The following is a 22,336-nucleotide window of genomic DNA, read 5'->3' as shown; positions in this document are numbered from 1 at the left end:
AGTGGCCCTATACTATCCTAATGTATTTTATTAAACACGGCACAGCCTCCAACTAAATATATGACGATCAAAAATTTGGTGAATGAGCATACCTCTCTATTTCCAATTGACACCCATGTGTTAAGTGTCACCATAAAAACGTTTACCTAAATACTGACTTCTTGTGGGGACGCTTAAATATGCTCCCTCCACTCTGCGCATGAATGCTCCTTGGTTGTTTGTTTTTTTATATATAGTATATACATCTATATTCTAAACACTTTAGTCCTATAGGCGGCGTGGATGTAAATAAGTTTCAGTAACTTTAACTTAAAAATGAGAGGTGGATGTTACGCCTTTAAGAGTTAAGAAACTTGAAACCTTGTTTGCGCAACAATCAGTGCAGCTCACAGCCGCCAAAGTGTCTAGACTAGCACATGATGGTAGTCAGCCAATGGCTCCACCGCTCTCCTCGGGGGCCCCGTGTGTGTGTGTGTGTGTGTGTGTGTGTGTGTGTGTGTGTGTGTGTGTGTGTGTGTGTGTGTGTGTGAGAGAGAGAGAGAGAGAGAGAGAGAGAGAGAGTGACTGAGTGCGCGCGTGTGTGAGGAAGAGAGAAAAAAGAAAAAGAGAGAGAAACGGAGAAAGAAAGGGATCTGGGCTGCAGTTTGGTTAGATCTGAGTAGGGAAGCAGGAGCAAGATTCAGCCCCGGGATTGATCATCTTCTATAGCTTCAGCTCGCATGGATATTTTTTGGGATTGTAAAGGAAGTGCACTGAGATCTCTAGAAGACGACAAGGATCCGGACTTCTAGTGCATTTTCTTGGGATTAAATCGCCTCGAAGCTCCTCGTGCTCTCCGTGCCGGTATAGAGAGTAGATCTTAGGGTGTTTAAAGTCCGAAACTGTATTAGGCTGCGATTTGTCGGCTTTGGTTGAAGGCTGCTGGTTTTGGATTATATTACTTAGTTTATTATGTTATGTTATCATGTACTCTACTTTTGTTATCCGTTCGTAGCAAACATATAAACAGTTCATTCCGCAACGATCCTGGATAACAACAGTTTCGTCCACTTGCATATTTACAATATAACAGGCGGGTTGAATGCATTTTGATTATAATGCTGCAGTGCATTTTTTGCGCGTTTTTGTTGTTATAGATGCAACAATCTAGCGTTTACTCTAATGTTGCGGTTTTGCCACCATTGCTCATCAGTTGGCTGTGCATGCATTGCACGGCATTTAACAGACATTAATGTTGTGCGACGACCACAAAAGTACCTGTAATACTCGGATATCTGTACAAGAATAAAAAAAAAACCCATATAGATTTTCAAGTTGTCGTATGTTCAGGACGAAACGCTCAGGTCTTGTGCGGCGACTCTGGAGAAGCCGTTTGATCCCAGATAAAGAAGGGGAAGATGGAAATGGCAAAACTAGTGAGGGGTGTAGGGACGATCTGTTCGGCAACAACCCAGAGAAAATTCCCAAAACGGAGCTCAGACCGATGACCCCTAGCGGGTCTCTTGTAGGGGACATAGGGGGTGTGAGTGGCCGGAGTCCCGTGGAGAGCAGCGGCTTGGGGGTCACCTCGGACCAAGATGGGGGTGCGGTGTGCGTTCAGGAGCAGGGAAGCCCCTGCTCCATACAGGACAGTGAATGCAGGACAGTGACGTGCTGTTTATTTAAAGACCGGGACCACTCAGAGCTTAGGGGTCCAGACACGGCTCAGGGTACCAGGGAACCAGGGTCGTGTCAGTTTGTGCTGAGGAGCCTTGGACCACGGGATACCGGCTCTCCTGAGGCGCAGGAGGCAATGCCACGCACGGTGTTAGAGCAAGAACTGAAGTCAGCCACATATTCTCTTTTAAAAAGGCTAAAGGAAAAAACGCTGGATACCTTATTAGAGGCAGTGGAGTCCAGAGGGGGGATGCCCAGCGACTGTGTCATGGTGTCCCGGACAGAGCTGAGGTTGGGCGGCCATATGGCATCCCCACAGCTGCTTGTGTGTAAACTGTACCGCTGGTCCGACCTCCAGCACTCAGCCCAGCTCAAACCACTCTGTGAGTGTAAGAGCTTTGGGGCCCTGGACAGCCCGACAGTATGCTGCAACCCCTATCACTACAGCCGGCTCTGTGGGCCAGGTAAGGGCATCTGCTGCTGCTTAGCAATGGTGTAAACTTATCAGCAATACAGGAGGCAGGCCTACCCAAGTGGTGCTGCTTTGGGAAAAAGTCAGCAAGTACTCTGTAATAGTTAATCAGAAGTTAGAAAGCAATCTATTTCTTTTCTATTTCTTTGGGTTCATTTATGCCCTTTCCCTGTCCTAAATAAAACTACAATTCCCTTCACGGTTTTACTTTACAACTCCAGACTGTGACTCTACCTAATGTCACAGACCCAAATGCTTAAAACATGTAAGTCCTGCAAATGTATCTTAACAATTAGAACTTTTTGTCCATTTGTATTTCAGGTAGTGACATCATTATGGAGAGACACGAGAAAGACATATTGATATGAAGAAATGGGCATTCCAAGATTGTAAAACTTTGAAGGGCTCTAAAAATCCTCCCATATCAACTAGTTTTATTTGCCTGACATTGTTGGTTTATGTTCATATGGAGAGATAGAGAGAGGCTAGGCATTTGATTAAACAGTTAATGATTACTAAGGTCATCTTTATGACAAGGTGAAAAATTATAATCTCACTTTAACCTGGGGATGTGGACTGGGGTAGATTTGACACAGCATAAAAGTGGGAGAGTATTAGTTTGAAAAAGTCTGGTTTATGTAGCTTCTCAATAGGGCTTTGCTACTAGGGTGTTATATTCTGCAAAAATATTCCATTCATCACAATTTTAGTCTACGTTTTGAAACTAACAGCTACCTTGTAAGTTGTATTTCAGCAGTTTTCACCGTGCCAAAGATAAACTTGTTACAGTTGTACACCAGAACATCCCTCACACTGACCTGTGACATCTGGGCCCCAGGATGGAGTGTGTTTGTTTGGGCTGCTACAGTAGTTACAGCTCATGTGAGGTGAAAGCTTCATGGTTCCTCAAATACAATGCGATGGCATACATGGCATCCTCATTTAAGAGTATGCCAGTGTCTAGAGTGTAATAGCCAATGTGGATTTTGTTCAGGGCTTGGCTCCGTTCCTTTAGGAGGGGCGACCGTGCCAGGAAGGCTACCCCATCTAGAACCTATGACACATGTATATGACTGTATCGCCCTGGTCAGAAATGCAGGCCTGGTGGCAGAGGTCAGTTTAGTCAGTGTTGTGGTGAATGGCTTCAATTTGATTTTAACAATCAGTGCGCTATCTGTGAGAGAACCTCACTGACCTATATTAAACAGACTAAAATTTGGCAGGAGCACGGCTGTGATTTGGCAAACCTTAAACATTGGGCCACTCGACCCCACTGACCCGATGACAACGTGTGGTATCGTGTGTAAAGATGCAAGCGTCAGTATTTCTGTCTTCTCACTGGCACAGGAGGTGGATTTTCCATAACATCCATGTTTACTAGAGCCAGCTGGCTGTGACTGGCACTTCAAAGTCATAAGTCTAACAATATCAGAATTCATAGCGTGTAAATGTGGGAAACTGATGTGGCGTTGGCTCTCCTGTCTCACCATGATGTCCTATTTGATCACAACCGATTATAAAGCTATTTACTATTGCTATTAAACCATGGCATTTGAAGATTGACTAGACTGTTCAGATGGAAGCAGCAGAAAATTTGCTCCCTTGCAGAAGTGGATGTGAGGCTGTGCTGTGTAAGTTGCTTTCACTTAAAACTGGCAAGATGAATTGTAAGAGGAGGGAGTGGGGCACATACCCCTTATTGGGACAAGGCTCGTAGTAGACATAGCTCACATGCGCTCATGCGTGGCCCGATAGAACTGGTATTTCTTTCATGCTATTCAAGAAAGGGGCCTTTGAATCAAAACTTAATCACCGGTTTTGACATTGTTTATAAACGGACACTTAAGACATAGGTAATTATTGAATAAGAATAACATGGCCAGCTGTAAAGTGTGTTCAACCTTTGTAAAAACACAACTCAGAACATATCCTAAAAGACAGTAATAATGTTATAAAAACAGCAGGTTAATGTGCTTGTATTTGATTCCAAAATATGGCCACAGACCATAAACTTTTGATCCAGGTTTCATTGTAACATTTGCTCAGAGTACCAGAGTCTGTAATATGTTGCTAAAAACTTGGATTTAAGTGGACAAAAACGTTTTCCTTTTATTTGGCCAGGCATTATACTTTTCAAATGAGATCAGTTTCAAGTTGCGCTTTAAAAGCCCTTTTGTCCTAAGGAGGTCCCCTCATGCTATTTAGGTGAATGAGTGGTGATAATATACAGTTTGCATACTACTGGCGCCAGACTGACTAGCTGTGTATCTGAGTGACTGAGTTCAGATCCTGGCAATTACTGCCGCCACTCTTAAAGGACCCGCTGCTATTATGCTTTGCTCCTTCCCCTTTTCCCTGTAGGCGAGGTCACAGTGTGCTCACAAAGTTTTCTTTCCTTTGTGCTTTTCCTCTTTTGCTAGTTTTTCTTTTCATTTCCCCTCTTTTCATCAGAAACCATTAAATTATCTTAACATGGTAAAGGTAAAAAGTAGACTCGCTTTTTGATTGAACACCTAACAAGAAGTTGTTTCTTTGTCTCTGTAGTGGCAGCAATGTCTGGTTCGATGAAAAGATATGAAGCTTTGTAATGATTAACCACATCGCCAAATATGTAATTTTTAACTGGCTGTCTTTGATGCGTTGAAGAAAATATTGTAATTCTGTTAGTCAAAACAAAAAACAGTCAGAAAGGGTTAAGATGTAGTTTGTTGTTTACTCACAGATGGAACTGAACAGATGTCGGTACTGTGTGTTATTTGTTAAAGCTTCTGTTGTGGCCTATTTTATGTTGTGGTGTTTATAGATGTCTTTCTCATTGCCTTCATTAAAGACTCATGAAGGAACCATGCCCATGACTTTACACGCATTCATAATTTTGTAAACAATCATTTTGTAACAGCATTATCCATATCAGTATTATCAAATGACTGGTTAAGAATTCATTACAGGAGTGTGAAATATGACACAAAGCGGGCCGTTTCAATGTTTAAAGAAGAGCATAGGAAATGTATTAGCACTGGTTGCAAGTGCAATAATAAATAATTACACTTACATAAACGTCTTAGCTTTGTCAGCAGCTGCGCATGTCCACCCCTTTTTCTTTTTTGAAGTGCTCAACTATTGAGCATACTGTGTCCTTACATTACTCCACCAAGTATTTCTTAATTAAGGCAAGGTAGATGTCCTCAGACTCCAAAACAGCCATTCAGGTTTGAATTGCTTAAATATGACTCATGACGAGGAAATTACAGGTATCTATACAGCAGGGATTAAGGTTATTTAGTTTCTTCTTAAAGAGCATCTCCTCCTTTATTAGTTTATTGACATGACTGTTTTGTGTTACAGAGTCACCCCCACCCCCTTATTCGAGGCTTTCTCCCAATGAAGAACACAAGCCACTGGGTAAGTGACAAACACACAGATGAACTGAAGCGCATGTCCTCTCTGTCACCCTCATTTGTTACTGTTTGTCTGGATGCGCTTATCAAAATTAACTGGTCTGCTGTGATGTTTTTTGGCATTTAAGTAGGTAGATGTTATGAAACACAACTGTGACGATGCAATTAATATTCTGTTATACTTAAATAACAGATAATGAGACGTAAGTTGTGTATAAAGCTAACTGTATGGGCGCTCACTGGTGGAGTCCTTGGCTTAAAGGGAGTCTGACGGGGAAGAAACAAGAATAAAACAACGTGAAGAATTTTAATGGCTGTAATTAGGCACAGTGACTGGCAATTTGCGCAGTAGCTTTGAGCCTAGACTTAGGCCAGCAAGTGGCATAATGTCAGCATGCCAGCCGGAGCCAGTGTGGGTAGTATGTGGTGTGGGCTGCTGGGACTCTGGAGCTTGGCTGCTAGCTGGGGCCGCAAGCCTGAGTACAGCTGGGGTTTCCGGACAGCATTTGGGGGGGTGTCATCAGGTAAAGCCTTTTAGTGAAGCTGCCATGTCATGCCTCTATTGCTGGGGCAAAGGTTATAGTCCTTGAGAGAGTTCGGAAGATGCTTGCACGGTTTGAAATTTTATATTAAATAAGGATGAATTTTATGTTGTCAACAAAGCTGAAAGAAAATTTGACCGGATTATGCGTGAAATACTGCTATAACACAGAAATAGCCCTCAGCTCTCTTTGTCCTGACGGTCAGCGAGAGGTCACGGCAGCAGTGACTGTCAGAAGACGAGAAGCTCATTTCTGCTTTCTTCCCTGCAGATCTGTCAGACTCCACATTGTCTTACACTGAAACTGAGGCAGCCAGCTCACCAAACATCACACCAGGGGAATTCTCAGGTGGGTGTGTTCCTCAAAACTGTCTTCAGTGTCCAAATAAGGAGTTCAATTCCAGAATGCCATGATTTGATTATAGAGATAAATCATTACTTGGAAGTTAAATGTTCCATATCCATATCCCACATCTTCATTTGCCAGTGGACTTGAGTTATTTAAGTCTTTGAAAGAGTACAATAGTCTGTTTTAATTTCGTGCTCTTTTAGAAGTAAGGATCACTCACTTTGAAGGGCAAAAGAGTCATCTCTCTTTGAAATGAAACTCTTTAATTGCTCTCCACAACAGGGACATTGTTTACTGTAGGACTATGTATTTTTTCTAATCATTTAATGATGTATCAGACAATGCATCTCAACTTTCATTCATTTTTAATTTGGCTGACCATGAAAGTGAGAAACTGAAAGAGTGAACTGAATGACTACTGTGGTGTGGGAACACATCCGCTGGCGTGAAACAAAGTGCAAACGTATGACTTAAACATATGACTTGTGGCTCAACAAAATTTTGGACAAGAGATGACACTTAGGCTCAGCTTTGTTGTAAGGGGAGGATCATTTGTACATGAATCAACAGTTTGGCGTCTTCCCTAGATTGTGATTAAGGAAAATAGAGTTATAGAGTTTGAGAAGTAAAACATCTAGGCCTGTTGCTCTGTCTGCAAAATACAATGACTAAGACAGAATACACACCTTCAGGATTAATTTGTTACTAGATACCACTGATGCCTTCCCCTGGATATGATGTTGCAAATGTTGGTCGGTGTCGGTGCATTTTAACAAAGTATTTTCTACAGTTCACTACTGTGCTCTCCATAGCCGTTGAGTGTGCCTGGATGAATGCACAAACTTAGCAAGGTAATTTCGTTTTGATGTTGTGCTTTATTCGTCCTCATTAAAGGCCATTACGAGCAGTGCAAGCTTTAGAGATAAAGGTTTCATTGTGAGCGGTGCAGAGGTTCAGCGGGGCGTGTGCATTGGCCACAGAGCCGGCCTCCCCTCCTCTGTTTTTCTTTCAGAAATATTTGAGTGGGATCAAACTGTAATAAGATCCAAGCTCGCTCAGAAACACACACAAGCACACATACTTGTGTGCACGCATGTGCACAGACGCTCACACACACAGCTCTATCTAGCTTGGCTGTAAGTGGGCTGCAGGGAGGGGTGGGTTCAGGGAAATGGAGTTGCTCCTGTGAATGGGGCCACACCAAAGGAAGCGAGTAGAAACAGTCCTGTCCTCTGATTTGAAATGAAACACTCCTTTCTCATGGCATACAGTCAGCATGCCTCCCCCTTCAAACTAAGACCACAGTCAGCACGCATAGTATCAGATTCGTTCAGATGGGGATTCAGAGCCCTCATTTTGGGGCTTGCAGGAACAGCATTTCCTGTGAAGGGGTCTGTCACGGCTCACAGGCCTGGACACTGAGCAGTTGACATGGCTACCTGGCAGTGAAGTATTCAGTCAGCGAAGGCCCCCTCCTCCCCAGCACACATGCTGTCACCACCTCAGCATGGCCCGGCGACACTCCCTGAGTCAACAAATGAGGGGCTTGTCAGAGCGCGCACCACAATTCCTCAGAGACTGTGGTGAGGAGGGAGGATCTTGACATGCTAGGCTTTGGTTTCTTCCAACTGTGTTGCTGCTTGTACAGGCCAGGCCAAATCACTCTCCATTGGCTATGACAGAATCAGCAACTTGGACTCAGGGAAAAACAATGACCAAAGTACTAATGGGTGGTCGTTTTGCATGTTGTGAACTAATTTGTGTAGCCAGTTTGCCTCTAATCATGTTGCTATGCATTTTGACAGTATGATTGTGCCTGGATAGGGCAAATGCTTCAGATGCCCAGAGTGTCCATGTTGAATGAAACAAGCATCTGGTCAGTGATATTCAGTACACTTGAAGCATTTGCCCTAGCTCATCAGAGTAATATGACATCTTTAGACACCCAGCCAGAAGACCTGCTCAGTGCGGATACTGGCCCATGATTCAATTGGTAAGGTTACCCCATTTAAAATTTGGGGCTGACCCGAAGACGGTGTTGCCTGCAGATCCCTGTTCCTGTTCCTACATCTGCAGCTTAGGTAGAGAGAGTATCTCTGTCTAACTGGACTAGTATGTGATACTGACTCCACCCCTAATGCAGGAACAACTAAACCTCTTAAAAGCAAGTCTGAGGAGCACTGGGAGGGTGGGTTGAGGGGTATTCAAATATGCAACCACAGTTTTTAGCCCAGGGCTACAGAAATACCCACTCTAAACATTCTTCTGTGTCAAACAATGGCAGAGAAACAGATCGGAACTGGTTGGTTTAGTAGATAAGTTTGTTCCACCACTAGAATAATATTCAGAACGTACTCGGAAAAAAATTTCCACTTCTGCTTTTGAGTATTTGGTGCCTTGTTATTATGGAATATGTCCTAAAGTCAACGTGCTTAATGTTGTTGAGTTAATACTGTGTAATCACAGAATTACATTACAGATTACATGGAGTTTAACAGCACTCTGATTACTCTGGTTGGTTCTAGCAGTTGTTAAATGCGCTAAAAACTGATCGCATGAAACCGAATTTAAAAGTAACTAACTGGGCTATATTTTGAAAGATATTCTGACTTATGTGATGCTTTTTAAAGACAGTGGCGTATTGCTTTAATGTCTGCGTGTGGTATTCATACCCAGAGTTGTTGTTAGGAATTCTTTGACACGCACATTTGAAGCATTCCCGGAGATTTTAGACTGTTTAAACATGGCAGTATCACAATGTTGGAGAAAGACAACCCCACCAGGGATACTTTGATGTCTGTTCACGTCATGAGCAAGCCCGTCTTTAGAGTCTCTGCAGAGTATACCATAGTGCAGTGTGTGTGAGGGAATGTGCCTGTGCCTATGCTGCCTGCACACCTGTTTCCTCACTGCCTGGGCTTGACTGTGTGCACATCAGACTGAAGCCCTTTGAAGCAGGTCTCATTGCTTCCTGTATGACTGTCTGAGGGGCGTTTTACCCCTGCGTATTGACTTTTATTATGTCAATCACATTGTCTCTGATTTTAGGGCCTCTTTATGTTTGTCACTTCTTCATTATAACGCTGCTCTGGCCTGGTCTTCCTGTTAACATGAGGAGGCATATCAGATATAAGCACGTCAGATGTTTGGTTTTAGTACAGTTAAGATTTTAGTCATCGTAAGGTAAATATATATTCTTTTCAATGGAATAGTGTCTTTCTGCACATTAACTATGTCTACAGTGATGCCTTCCTCTGTGCCTAGTTTAGACCAGAGTAAGATCATGTCTCCAATGTGCCCGCATCCTTCACTCAATCAACTCGGTGGAATTTGTCAGCACAACACCGTGTGTACACGCTCACACTGGTGTGAGTTGAGATCACTGGTGTGAATGGACGGGTTCCCACAGATCTGTTGGGAGTAATTGCAAGTGTAAGGGAAACGGGGAGCAAGCTGGTCAGGCTGAACCCAGCAACCTAAAAGAGACACGCAGAGTGACCTGAGTTATTGTCCTCTTTAATTTCCCTCTTTTCTTCCTCATCCTGAAAATGTAGGAAAGTTGGACCGAAAGAGTGGAAATATTGAAGGTTGCCTTACGTGGAGGACACAGAGTGCTGTAGTGCTCGTTAGAGGGAATGGGGCATCAGCAGGTAGTCAGTGCTCCCACGCAGTAATGATACCTTTCTGTGGTCTGCCTGCATGTCTTTTCAGCTAAGGCCACTGCCGTCTCTCTGGGTGTCTCGTCTGCAGACAATGTGTCAGTTCCACTAGTATTGACTGGTTCTTCCAGGCAGAACAAGGCAGTCAGTAGATAGATGGGAAGGGCCTCATAAGAGTCAGGGAACAGATTGATTGAAGTATATAGAGTGCAGGTACTGAAGCCTCACACAGGCAGCTGTACTTGCCTACATAGACCATATAGTTCAACTTTTGTTTATTTTTTCTTTGATAGATTTTTCTCTGTAGGATCCTTCCCTTACATCCACATGTATGCATGCACATACACACACAGAAGAGAGAGAAAATTGACATTAGCCCATGCCCTCTGTCTGTGTCACAGACTGCAGAAATGCATGGAATAACTAGACAGTCTAATCAAGGTATGTGATGCTGCTCTTGATTAGAGTGGATTAAATCGGACGCATAGATGTTGATTTGAGTTTGAAGGCATGTGATTCCACTTCTGCTGGGAACTAATTAAATAGTATATCTACACATCTGAAATGACCGTGGCTAGATTGCGCCTCTAATTTGTTCTCCACTGTCTCAATATATTTTTCCACATTAGATCATCCGTTCAATTCAGTGCAATGCCCTTGGTATTTTATGAATAGCTGTAGTAGCTAGTCGTACACTGTTTTGTCCCCCCTGAGCTAAACAGGGATGCCTGGATGACATAATGTGTGTGATGTCATTTATAACACACCCAAAATCCACAGCCAGCTGATTAATTTATAGTTGTCTCACACGACTCAGGAACCATCTCATGCAATGGAACACAATTAAATGCCATCCTGAATGACCCGTGTTTTCAAATCTGGCGTGTGTGGTGTATATACCTGTTTCCTGCTCTGTAGACACCCAGGCATCCTGATCTAAGAGCACTACTCCAGACTGCCAAGAGAGAGGTATCGTCTGATGGAGTGACAACTACTCAAGTGCAGGCCCTGTCCCCCTCCTTTCCCATGATCCCCCTCCTCCAGCCCAGACCCCAGAGTGGTGCAGCCTGGGCTCATCTCCCCCTGCAGCCTGGCACATGGCCTCAGGTTTCCACCGCAGCCCTGAGCCTGCCCAGTGCCTGGCCGCCCACACTCCCTCAGGAGCCCCAATGCTCCGGCATACGGGATGTGGAAATAATGTGACTCGAGTGCTTCCACCCTGCCTCCAGAAATCAGGTTTTGCGGATTGTTTATTTGAGGGGAAGGAGGCCTCAGACAAACATCCTGTTTTAAAAAGCTGCCTGGGTTTTGTAGCAGTGCAGGGTGGTGAATTGCCCCTTTGACAGCGGGGGGAGGCTTAGGAATGTTGAAGAGAAGGCCAGCATCTTGGGGAGATGTGAGGGGCTCTCCTCACCCATTTGTCGTGTCCAGTTTGTGAAGTCCATTTTAAGCTGGGGGGATGGGGTGTGTATGTGGGGGGGTGGGGGGTTTGTAGAAATACATCCTGGTGGGTCTTGTGCTCCATTCTCTCCGTAGCGGTGTAGAGCCCGTACCCAGAGTCCTCGTCTCAAGTATCTGTTCCTGTCCTGGGAGGCTGGCTTCCGTTTCCCCTTACGTAACACACACATACACACACACATACACACACACACACACACACACACACACATACACAGAAAAAGAGAGCCATTGATAAGAGCGATAAGGCCATTTTTCATTTTCCCTTTCTCAGCATTGTTAGAGCATGGTGTGTCAAACATCCAGTTTTTCTGTCATGGGGTAGGGCTTGGAAGATCCTTAGCTGTGCGCACCATTGTCTCCATGAACCTATTGCTTCATTAATGTAGTATGTTTGTGCATGTGTGTGTGGATGTAGGTGCGTGCTTGTGTATGTATATGTGTGTGATTATTATATGCATTCAGCACCACATTCAACGCAGTGTAGATTGGTTCATGTCAGTCGAACTGCTGTGAGGTCTTGTCGCCATTTAGATTAGGATCTTTTGTTTTCTCTCCAGCTTGTTTGAATTTTATAAAGACTTCAAGATGTGAGGCATTTAGAGGAAGATTTGGTTTTATAGTGAGACTACCCCCTATAGCGTGCACTGTATTTTTAAGATAATGGAAATGTTAGTTAATATCTGGCAAAATACTCTATTTAATCTTATATTTGTCTAACAGATTTCAGAGGAAGGAATGCAGCTGTCAGTGTGTTGTGCCTTTACACTGAATGTGCTCTTAGAGTTGATTTTCAGTATGTACTGGCAACACAGGTTCTAGGAGTGGTGAGGTAATGTGACCTCTACCTGCAGAGTGAAAGCCATGCTAATCTAAAGCAGTCCTCGGAGAAGCCTGAAACCCCTTACATGTCAACAGAAACTGGCTTGCTGAGCTTAGTATTTATCTGTGTCCTCTTGGCAAGCCAGTGTGGTGCCAGTGCTGCTGGGTGTTTGGCTAACTCCTGAAGGGTTCACTGATAAAGATTAATCTACAGCCGCATACATGACTACGAGTCCGTGCGTACAGTGCTATGCTTGTCGAATTCACAGAGTAAAGTCACTTCTGATGGTGTACTGTGCTCACCTAGGAGAAGGTGGACAGTGTTTCTTTTTAAGCCCAACAACACAGATAGAACTGCAGCTAACAGAAATAACAGGAGGTGTGCTCAGGCTATAATTTTCATCCTATATTCTACCTTAGCAAACAAAGTGAGTGAGCTAATCTTGTCGTGTGCCCTAGGAGGGCTGCTGTTGCCATCTCCTCTCCCCTCACACCGCAGCACAGTGCTAGCCTCAACCAATAGCACCATTCATTCAGCTCAGGGCACAGGGTTACAGCAACAAATAAAGAGCGCGCAATGCCATTAAAAATGTATGGAATGTCCAACTGTTAGTTTAGTGTTTTAGTGCGCCTCCTCTCAAGGCCGAGAGAGGGAACAATACTCCATTTCAGCCGTCCACTGTAAATGTGCTAGCCTTGCATCGCCTGGCAAAGGAGGGCAGGAGCAGCGGAAGAGGTGCCAGTTGTGGATGCTGTTTTTATTTTCTGACCATTTTACCCACAATTATAAATCCAGAGACTGGCCCAGGCCAGCTATGATTTAGGCCTGTGGTCTGATTGCTGGCTAAAATAGATTTAAGAATGTTTTTTTCCCTTCCTCCCCAGAGGAGCATTGACAGTTGTGCTTGAACCTATGGCTGTCAGTATTTTTAAAACTCAGAATAGCCAGCGCATTCTTTGAGCCTCCAGAATGCTGTGTGTGGATTAACTGTAGGGGCCCATGTCATTTGACATCTCTACACAAGCCTTTCGCAGTCAGAGGGAAATGATAGGAACTCATTGTGGAGGGATGTAAACTCCCGCGGTATCTAGCCATGGTTCATTTTCTCCTACTGTACCCATGTTAGCCCAGAGACAGGGACTTGATTTTCTGTCTTTTGCTATCTTGAACTTGATCTACTCAAGCTATCATTCCACTTCCTTGTCCTAACATGGGGCCAAGCATGGTAGACATAATTCAGAGTCTTTGATCATGTTCCAGAAAGCTGATGCCTTTCAAATATGACCAGAAAACCTTTATTTTGACTGATGTGCTTAGGAAACATCCCCTGGTAATGTATCTTTTTCTCAGTGGCTTAGCTCACTGGTTTGACCAGGCACTACACACACAGGTATTTTGTTTCGTAACAGATTTCAGTATCTGCATGCATGCCAAAGTGTACGTTCTCAGGGTCTATAGAATGCGCAGCTCCTCAAAGTAAAATGCACCCTGGGATAAAGTTGTTATAAGTTGGTAAACAAGCTTATGTGAAAATTCTCATTGATTATGTTCCCCAGGGAAGATGATATTTACTTTTGTCGTGTGTGTTTTACTTATCTTCTATTTGTGTGCATTTCTAAGGTCTTGGCGGTGTGGCTCAGTACGTGCAGTCAGGCTGTCGCATTTCAGGGTACGGTTTAGATTAGAGGTCTGGCTGTAGCTTCCCCCTCTTCCCCTCTCAGTGACTGCCAGCACGTAATTTACTTAATGAAATCCTGCCATTCCCTTTAGCTTCAAGATTTTTTGCAGATGTTGACAGGGAAGGACTTTGTGAATTATTGGAAATGTTCACTCCTGCATTTTTAATGAATGTCTTGCTTGTTGTGAACGGGCAGACTTGTCGGAGTGGGGGGGGGACAGTTGTCTTTGTTTGGGGAGCTGGTGTCTGGATGCCCGTGGTGGAGCAGTGTGGGTTACAGCCCAGCAAGTGTTGTGATTGAAACAGAAACTCGGGTGCCACATTATCCTGACAGAACACATTCTCCTCACAGACTGTGATCCACTGGGCCGATCAATAGGAAACCATTGTTTGAACGGCAACTGTGTCCATCATGGCTGCTGCACCTCCCAGCCCAGTTGTAACCAAATACCCACCTTTCGCCTTAAATTAGTCAGACTAATATAACTCATAATAATAGAGTTCCTTGTTATTGTTCATTTGAAACCAAGCCTTCAACATAGCTTGAGCATATACGCTACCCAAACTTGTTTTTTTTCCTTCAGTGTAAAGAGTCTCGCTCGTCCCAGAAGAGAAACATGTCGATTCCGATGTGTGTTATGGGCTTGAAATGTATGGAGTGGCTCTAATAATACTTTTCAATACATCTTCAAAGTTTGTTGGTAAAAGTTGGAGTATCACACAGTCAAATCTTTGACGCCATTCTCAGATTGCATATATGACTTGGTGGCAACCACACCAGATTCATAGCAAACTGTTCAACATTAAGGAAAGAAAAACACCTGAATTATGTGCTGTGACCAGACCTTGTTGAGTTTAAAGGACAAGGAAGAAAGCAACCTTCTTACTGCACCTCCCCCCCCCTCGTCTTAACCAGAGTAGGAAGTTAGGAGGCGCTGAGAGGGGAGGGGGAAGTTCAGGAATGTGCGGGGTCTCCACTGAAACACTCCAACCTACTTGGCTCAAACCTCCCTCACACACACACACACACACACACATGCATACACACACATCCACAAACGGATAGATTGTATGAGGAGGTGAAAGGGCACCGCCACCCAGCAGGATGTTCATTGAGTGTTTTGCTTTAGGTGCTCCACTGCTCGCTCTCTTGCTTTCTCAGACATAACCAGCCTTTAGCAGCACCTGTAGATATGACATTCTTAAATGTCCCCCCACAGTTTTGACAGAGCGTTTACATGCCCTGGAGGACTCTAACAGGCTGAGCTAGCATCACCACCGTCCCATAATTCCTTTCAATATGTTCACGTCCACTTGTGTTCTGTGTCTCTGACACTTTGCGAAGCTTTTGGAGGAAACTTAGAGGAAATGAGCGGCACATTCTCTTTCCCTTGAAAAAAAAAAAGACCCTTCTCCCTCAAACCAGTGGCCTCTTCTCACACGCCCAGACGGCTCCTCCATATTAGCCTCCTTAGCTTCCTGTGCTTTTTACACCCTCTCTTGTTTATTGATTTAATTTATGGATTCTGTTAGTTATCTGCAATCAGTGCTTTTCCTCTCTCAAGGGGTCATCCCGAAACAGAAACAGAGGGAAAGTGGAAAGGAAGTGGATGACAATGTGAAGCATTCCCATTGTGACCAGCCAGGCTTGGTGACTGGATTCAGTTTCTGCGGCCTATGCTCCCACAGTGTTTGCTCCCAGCACATCGCCCCTCTCCACCCCCACCCCCGTCTCTCTCTCTGCAGAGAAAGGCCAGACCTCAGGGAGAAAAATCCATAGACGTATAAGAGCAGCTCCAGTTAGCATGTCTGCCTGATAAAGCCGACTTTGATGGCAGCGATAGCCCAGACGCCAGCCTAAATGTGGCCTGCTGGGGAGTTAGAAGTCATCCTGTAGGACTGTAGGAACCGTTGTCTACAGAATTAAAGCCATACCATACTCTGACACAGGGGGAGAGGAGGGGGTGGCTCTGGATGTTGTGCCACTTTGTTGTTTTTGTTATCAAAGAAAGTTCAATCAAAAAGCTGGAGGAATGAACGGGCCTGTTTGTAAAAAAAAAAAATTAAAAATACAATACATTTTTAAAAATTAAAAAAAGATTAAGTTTGTCCTGAACATCTACACAAAAACACTTACCACTTGCCCTCACAGAGCACATATTAACACATTTCAAAGCATGCATTCACATGAATGTACACTTAGACACACACATGCACTGTCTCACTCGTACATAAACCCACAGAATCCTCCTACCAGCTCCCCCCTCTGCCTATCAGTTCATTGGTAGAGTCTAATAGCTGGAGGGGAATCTAATCCTTGGCACAGGATAAGAGACTGCTGCCCCCCACCCCCACCCCTCCCTGCTGCTCTCCTCCCCTTGACTGGGCTGCTTAAAGGGACTGGCAACAGTGTTTTCTCCACAGCAAAGTTGTGGAGGAATGAGTTCATCTCTGCTCTCCGCTCTGGATTAGGGGAGATGAAGTATAATGGAGGTGGCCCCGGAGCTTGGTGGGGAGATGTTAGCGCTGAGGGGAAGCTGTTGTTTGTCTGCCTGTCCCTGACACTTGGCCTCCCATTCATCTCACTCCAAGGCTGTGGAGCTGTGTTTACCCCGGGGCAGCTCTTTTCTGCTTCTCCCTCTGCCCTTTTTTTTCTTCTTTTCATGCTGCCTTTAAAAGCATTACTGGATGATCATCAAGGATTGCCATTGAAACTTTCAAGCCCCCATTTTTGTGTACTTAGTAGTAATTACCCCAGCTCGCCCTCGAGTGCAAGGAACACATAGCAGTGGGATCTGCACTTTTCCATAGGTAAACCCATGAAAAAGACTTTGTCCCATGTTGAACATAGGTCTATTTATGGGGTGTGTTAATGACATTTTGTTATAACCCTGTAGTTGAAGTGTGTTTTGCCAGTCACAGTAGCATATATGATCTATTTTGTTGACACCCCCAACTTTCTGTGGATTCACCTTGCCATGCAAAACAATCATGTATGTTATTTTAATTCTTTGCTCAGCCTCTTGAGCGTGTGTCACTATTTGCTCTCCAAGTTCAAACAAACTGATATAAGTCTGCGTTTGTTGTTAGATCTGATGTCCTGCTTTTGATACTCTGAATTGCTCCAATCAGATGGCCCACAGGGAAACAGAAAAATCAACATTTTCACATGGTTTCCATGGAGCACACGTCGTGTTATGGAAATAAAACTTTGCACACCAAATGCTCCCTTTTGGAGAAAGGCTTGTTAAGTGTCTTTGTTTACTGGGTGATTGTTCTTGGGCATGTGGTACGTGCAGTCACAAATGTGCAAGGCTACAGCTATTTTGTGTCTTGAGGCTTAGTGAAAGTGAAACAGTCACTGTCCTCATCATAAAGCTTGATCACTGATAGCCACTTTATTCCAAGTATTTCCTGTTGGCTATGCAGCTCTCTATAGACTGAATAACTTCCTCAGGTGTGGTTATCTCCAGTTGTTTGATACTAGTACTTCTAGCTGGTTATGTAAGACAGTGGAGTTGATTAACTCTCTCATGTGTTATTTAGATCAGCGTCTCTGGTGGTAGAACAGGAAGTGTAGAGGCTGTATTGTGGCTGTGTCTGTCCGCTCTGAGACTGACACTAAGAGGAGAGGCTTTTGAGAATAAAATAACAATAATAACATGCGCTACTTTTCTAATGGGTAAACGGAGCTGTTAAAAGGTGGCAGGGTTAAATGGATGCAGAGCACAGTAATTGCTCCCAGCCCCTCACGGCTCCGCCCTGAGCAGACCCTCTGAAAACCCAACATGAAGTGCAGGAGAGATGTGTGTCTGAACAGTGGTTGGAAGGGAGGCACATATAAACCCTCCCTTAACCTCCTCATATTTGACTCTCCCCTATCCGGGCCTGTCTCATCTCCTGGTCAAATCTGCTGATTAGACTTGACTTAACTCTCTTTTATCTCATTTAGGAAAATGTGGACCTTTAAAGAAAATACAAACTTGGTTGAGAAAACATGATATTCATAAAAGGAGTGGTTGAAGGAGTGAGTTAGTGGTGGGCACTATGGCCAAAATGTTATATAACAATATTTTTAGAGTTTTGGAATGTAACATTATATATTATCATGGTTCAGTCTTTTTTGGAACAGCCCAGTTATTTCAATATTTGGTAAATAACACGTACAGGTTTTAGTCTCTTTTGATTTGGACTATTTATGAAAAGTTTTATGATTAATTGAAACAAACAATATAACTATTAAATAATCATATAATGATTTAATGCCACTCATAAAATGATAATGTAATTCATCATCAGCCATCAAATTTCAGCGTCAAAGACCATGGTTACACGATTGGATGCTTTTGTCATTTGATCATGGTAGGACACATTAACTGTCAAGTCTGTAGATTGGATCTTGCTTGCATTTGGATTCAATCAGCCAGACCAGATGCCAAGGTGCCGATCACTATCCTGGCTGGCAGGTCGCACTGAGTTGTCAAGACTGGACACATGCAAGCAGACACAGCTTATATGTTCCTATCTGGTGCATCCGATAACAAAAGTTACATTGCAAAGACATGGATAACCACGGCCAGTAAATTATTCTGGAGTCTGTCTGACCTTTTATGACAAATCATTTTGGTTATGTTGTTTTTTGTCCTGTTGAGGGTTTACAGGAAACACTTCATTCTCTTCCATATCTCCTCTCACATGCACATGGTTTGACCCTGTTTTAACCAGATTTGTGACATGGACTGGGGGCATTTGGCACATTGTGGCCCAGTGCAGTTTTATTTTAACACCCAGCTGCTGCAGAAACTGTATGGCTAAATCTTTGCAAATTTCTACTGGTGTGTATACTGGTGTGTCACACACCTCTAGAGGGAGTGAAGGAGGCCATCTGAGCCCGGGAGTGGAAGTATGTACTTGCTGTGGTGATTGTGTCCAAAAAGTCTGCTGGTTGGTGATAGCTCTGTTTTGTTAAATAGATCCTAATGAGTTCTTCTCTCAGATCCCTTGCCTCAGTGACCCCCCCCCCCCCCCCCACCCCCCCCCCCCCACCCACCCAGCCAAAACACAAGTTCAGTACAAAAACACAAACACACAGGCTGATATTCTTCCCACTCCAAACACATATGTGCGCACAGGCACACGTAGACTCTTAACACAACAGAGCAACAGGAAAAGGCCTGGCTCATGGTGTGCACATTGTCTTCCCTCAGGCTCAGGCTTAACATTAGATACATTTCTAACCTTTGTCCTGCTCATTCCTCTTCCTGGTCCTCGCAGTCTTGCTGGCTCCCTTCTTTCCAGGCTACGTGTGAAAAGTAGATACTATTGACCAAATAGTTTTTGTTTTATTCTTCCCATCTAAAAAGGAGGGGATAGTAGCTATTTGGTCTTTTGTGTTTGTGTGCAGAGTTTCAAAATGAGTTTACCTTGATGTGTGGGCTCCATTTGATTTGAGACAATAGAGGGCCATAAACAAGTTGGGGCTGAGTTCTTTGTGTGGCCGAGCTGTACTGCAGTAAAAGCTGAGCTCAGAGTGGAGGAGCTGGAGTGTGGAATTCACTAATGGCACATGCATGTTGGGGCCCCTGAAGAGAGGGGGTCATTTCAGCCATCAGTGTGTGCGCAAACACACAGAGAGCCTGTCTGCAGCTCTCCCCTCCCCAACCCCCCACTCCCTCACTCTCTCACTCTAGCCTCTCTCTCTCCCCCTCCCTCTATCTCCACAACACAGAGAGCCTTGAACCAGCAGGCATTTTGTCTGTGCAAGTCTGGTCAACGTTTTGGCTAATCTTTGTATAAACTTTAGTAGTATGGGTCACTCAGCAGAAAGGTTTAGTTGGATGGGAGGTGAGTGAGGCATTTTGTTGCTGTGTGGCTCTGCGATGCTCCACCTTAAAGGCGTTTGTTAATGGGGCGAGCGGTCATTAAGCCCTGAGAGCAGAGAGACTGAAAGGAATGGGGCCACAGGCCCAGGCTTTAAATCCTCTGTGCCAATAGACTCTCTGAAGCAAAATAATGGCATCACTCTGTGTGTGAGTTAATGGGAGCTGATAGCATGAAGGCTGGGGGGTCAGCGGGTCACGGGCTTGTGCTAAGTTGTCAGGGAGCTGAATGCCGTCCCTGGGCCCACAGCAGGGGGAGGAGGGGGGAGCCTGGGGGAGGGGGACCCCCCGCCTGGCCCTATCCCTGCACCCCCACTCTTCTGGAATTTGAGGAAGACGAGGGAAGAGGGGAAAGAGGCACCCCTGTTCACCGGGAGCAGTGAAGAGACGGATGTGAGCTCATGGAATTGTGTGTGCTCTTTACTCAACACCTTCATCCCCGGCAGCCACTCTCCCCTGCTCCTCACCACAGTTTTTATGAGAAATATAAATGTGCGACAGCAATGAGCAGTGTGGACTGGAGCAGCCTCTAAAAGTAGTCGGCAGCGCTGTGTGTGTGTGTGTGTGTGTGTGTGTGTGTGCAGTATGGTGAAGATAGAAGTCTACCTAGGGAGCAGTAACTCACTTTGGAGTGCTGAGGGCTGTCACTGAAAAGAGTTCACAGACTGCAGCCATGAAAACTGAATTAAATAGCTGATTTACTGGAGAGAGATGGTTGGAAATAAGATGGCAACTTTGTTTCACTGAGAAAAAAGTGGTTTTCCTCTTGAGCCACTTAAGTCACTTGTGTAAAATACGAAGAGCTGTTTGTTTCATAAAGGTTTTTGTACTGGCCAGACCTTCTCAATCAAGCCCTGACCTGCTTCCAGACAAACTGACTTGACTATTTTCAATGCAAACACTGAATGTAATCCTAAACTCATTGTAGTAAATAGGATCTGTTTTGAAGTGTGTACATGAGTAGTGGCTCCCTACAGGGTGGTCAGTGTTCGATCACTGTGGCGCCCTCCTGAGGCACAGGGCAAAAGTGCAGGTCCTCAGTTTGACTGACCTCACAACACCCTCCACCCCCAGGATATCTATAGTAGCCTATGTGTGCCTGTGTGTTTGTGTGTGTTGGATGGATGTGCGTGCAGTGGTATTTATACAAGGCTTAGATTTCAATACAATGCCTCCTTCAGTATTTATAGTGTGGCCATCTGCTCTGAACAATAAAAAGAGATAGCTAATCCCTTTAAACTTAAGCCTTCCTTTTTACTAGCCCTGTTTACTTTTGTTTATGTTTTGTTTAATGAGCATCGCCCTGTCTCTTTCTGTGTCTCTCACAGATGCCAGTATGTCTCCTGATGCCCCTAAGCAGAGCCACTGGTGTAATGTGGCATACTGGGAGCACCGCACGCGTGTGGGCCGCCTCTACACAGTGTACGAGCACTCCGTCAGCATCTTCTATGATCTACCTCAGGGCACGGGCTTCTGCCTGGGCCAGCTCAACCTGGAACACCGCAGCAGCACCGTTCAGCGCACGCGAGGCAAAATTGGCTACGGCATCCTCCTGAGCAAAGAGCCCGACGGCGTTTGGGCTTATAACCGCAGCGATCATCCCATATTCGTCAACTCCCCCACCCTAGACGTGCCCAACAGCAGGACCTTAGTGGTGCGCAAGGTGATGCCAGGCTACTCCATCAAGGTGTTTGACTATGAGCGTTCGTGCCTTTTGAGGCACACCACAGAGGCTGACCTGCTGGACGGACCATATGACCCCAACAGTGTGCGCATCAGCTTCGCTAAGGGCTGGGGCCCCTGCTACTCGAGACAGTTCATCACCTCCTGCCCCTGCTGGCTGGAGATCCTCCTCAACAACCACAGATAACACAGACGGACCCTACAAACAATCCCAAATATCATCTACCTAGATTTAATATAAAGTTTTATATATTATATGAAATATATATTATACTTGTAAATACGGAGTCATTTTTACAATGTAATTATTTATGTATGGTGCAATGTGTATATGGACAAGAGGAAAAAAACGGAAAATGCACTTTGGCTTATATATATTATATATATAAATATATATAAAGATAAAGAATCTTTCAATACCAATTTGAGAAATTATACAGCAAAATTAGGATGAGCCTGGATTTGGTGTATAGTTTTCATATACTATTAATATCCAGACAAAAAGCTAACACCATTCACACATTGATAATAAAGTATTCGCATATTTCTCTTCACTTTGTCTGAATCATTAGCGCTTTGTTCACCATTACAACTCCTTCAGTGTCACTCTAAACTACTTCCATGGTATCTTAACAAACAGCCTGACACCTGTGCCTGTGCCAACCAGGCACCAATATTCCTTGCCTAACCTGTTGTTATTAATCTGAAAGGATAATGTGCTATTTTGAACTGGCACAAGT

At 44.4% G+C, this 22,336-nt stretch overlaps 1 protein-coding gene across 2 annotated transcripts; it reads left to right on the top strand.

The window, feature by feature from the left end:
• Positions 1 to 607: 607 nt before the first annotated feature.
• smad6b (SMAD family member 6b) lies at positions 608 to 22,159 on the top strand. Of its 2 annotated transcripts, XM_030053316.1 has the most exons (4): positions 609 to 2,120; positions 5,474 to 5,530; positions 6,339 to 6,416; positions 21,242 to 22,158. In XM_030053316.1, exons 1-4 carry the CDS (start codon positions 1,322 to 1,324, stop codon positions 21,781 to 21,783), a joined length of 1,476 nt encoding a protein of 491 aa, XP_029909176.1. In that variant the 5' UTR covers positions 609 to 1,321; the 3' UTR covers positions 21,784 to 22,158. The 2 variants fall into 2 exon arrangements, with proteins under 2 accessions (XP_029909177.1, XP_029909176.1); XM_030053317.1 differs by lacking the exon at positions 6,339 to 6,416 and having other exon boundaries at positions 608 to 2,120; positions 21,242 to 22,159.
• Positions 22,160 to 22,336: the final 177 nt, after the last annotated feature.

This window comes from Myripristis murdjan, chromosome 6 (genome assembly GCF_902150065.1).
Source record: "Myripristis murdjan chromosome 6, fMyrMur1.1, whole genome shotgun sequence".
NCBI lineage: Eukaryota > Metazoa > Chordata > Actinopteri > Holocentriformes > Holocentridae > Myripristis > Myripristis murdjan.
Note: the sequence above shows the minus strand (reverse complement) of the source record. Positions and strands in the feature narration are given on the sequence as shown.

Coding starts and splice junctions, on each gene's coding strand:
- smad6b (XM_030053316.1), top strand. CDS start 1,322: ATGTTCAGGACGAAACGCTCAGGTCTTGTGCGGCGACTCTGGAGAAGC. Junction 5,531..6,338: donor TGAAGAACACAAGCCACTGG/GTAAGTGACAAA, acceptor TCTTCCCTGCAG/ATCTGTCAGACTCCACATTG. Junction 6,417..21,241: donor CACACCAGGGGAATTCTCAG/GTGGGTGTGTTC, acceptor TGTCTCTCACAG/ATGCCAGTATGTCTCCTGAT.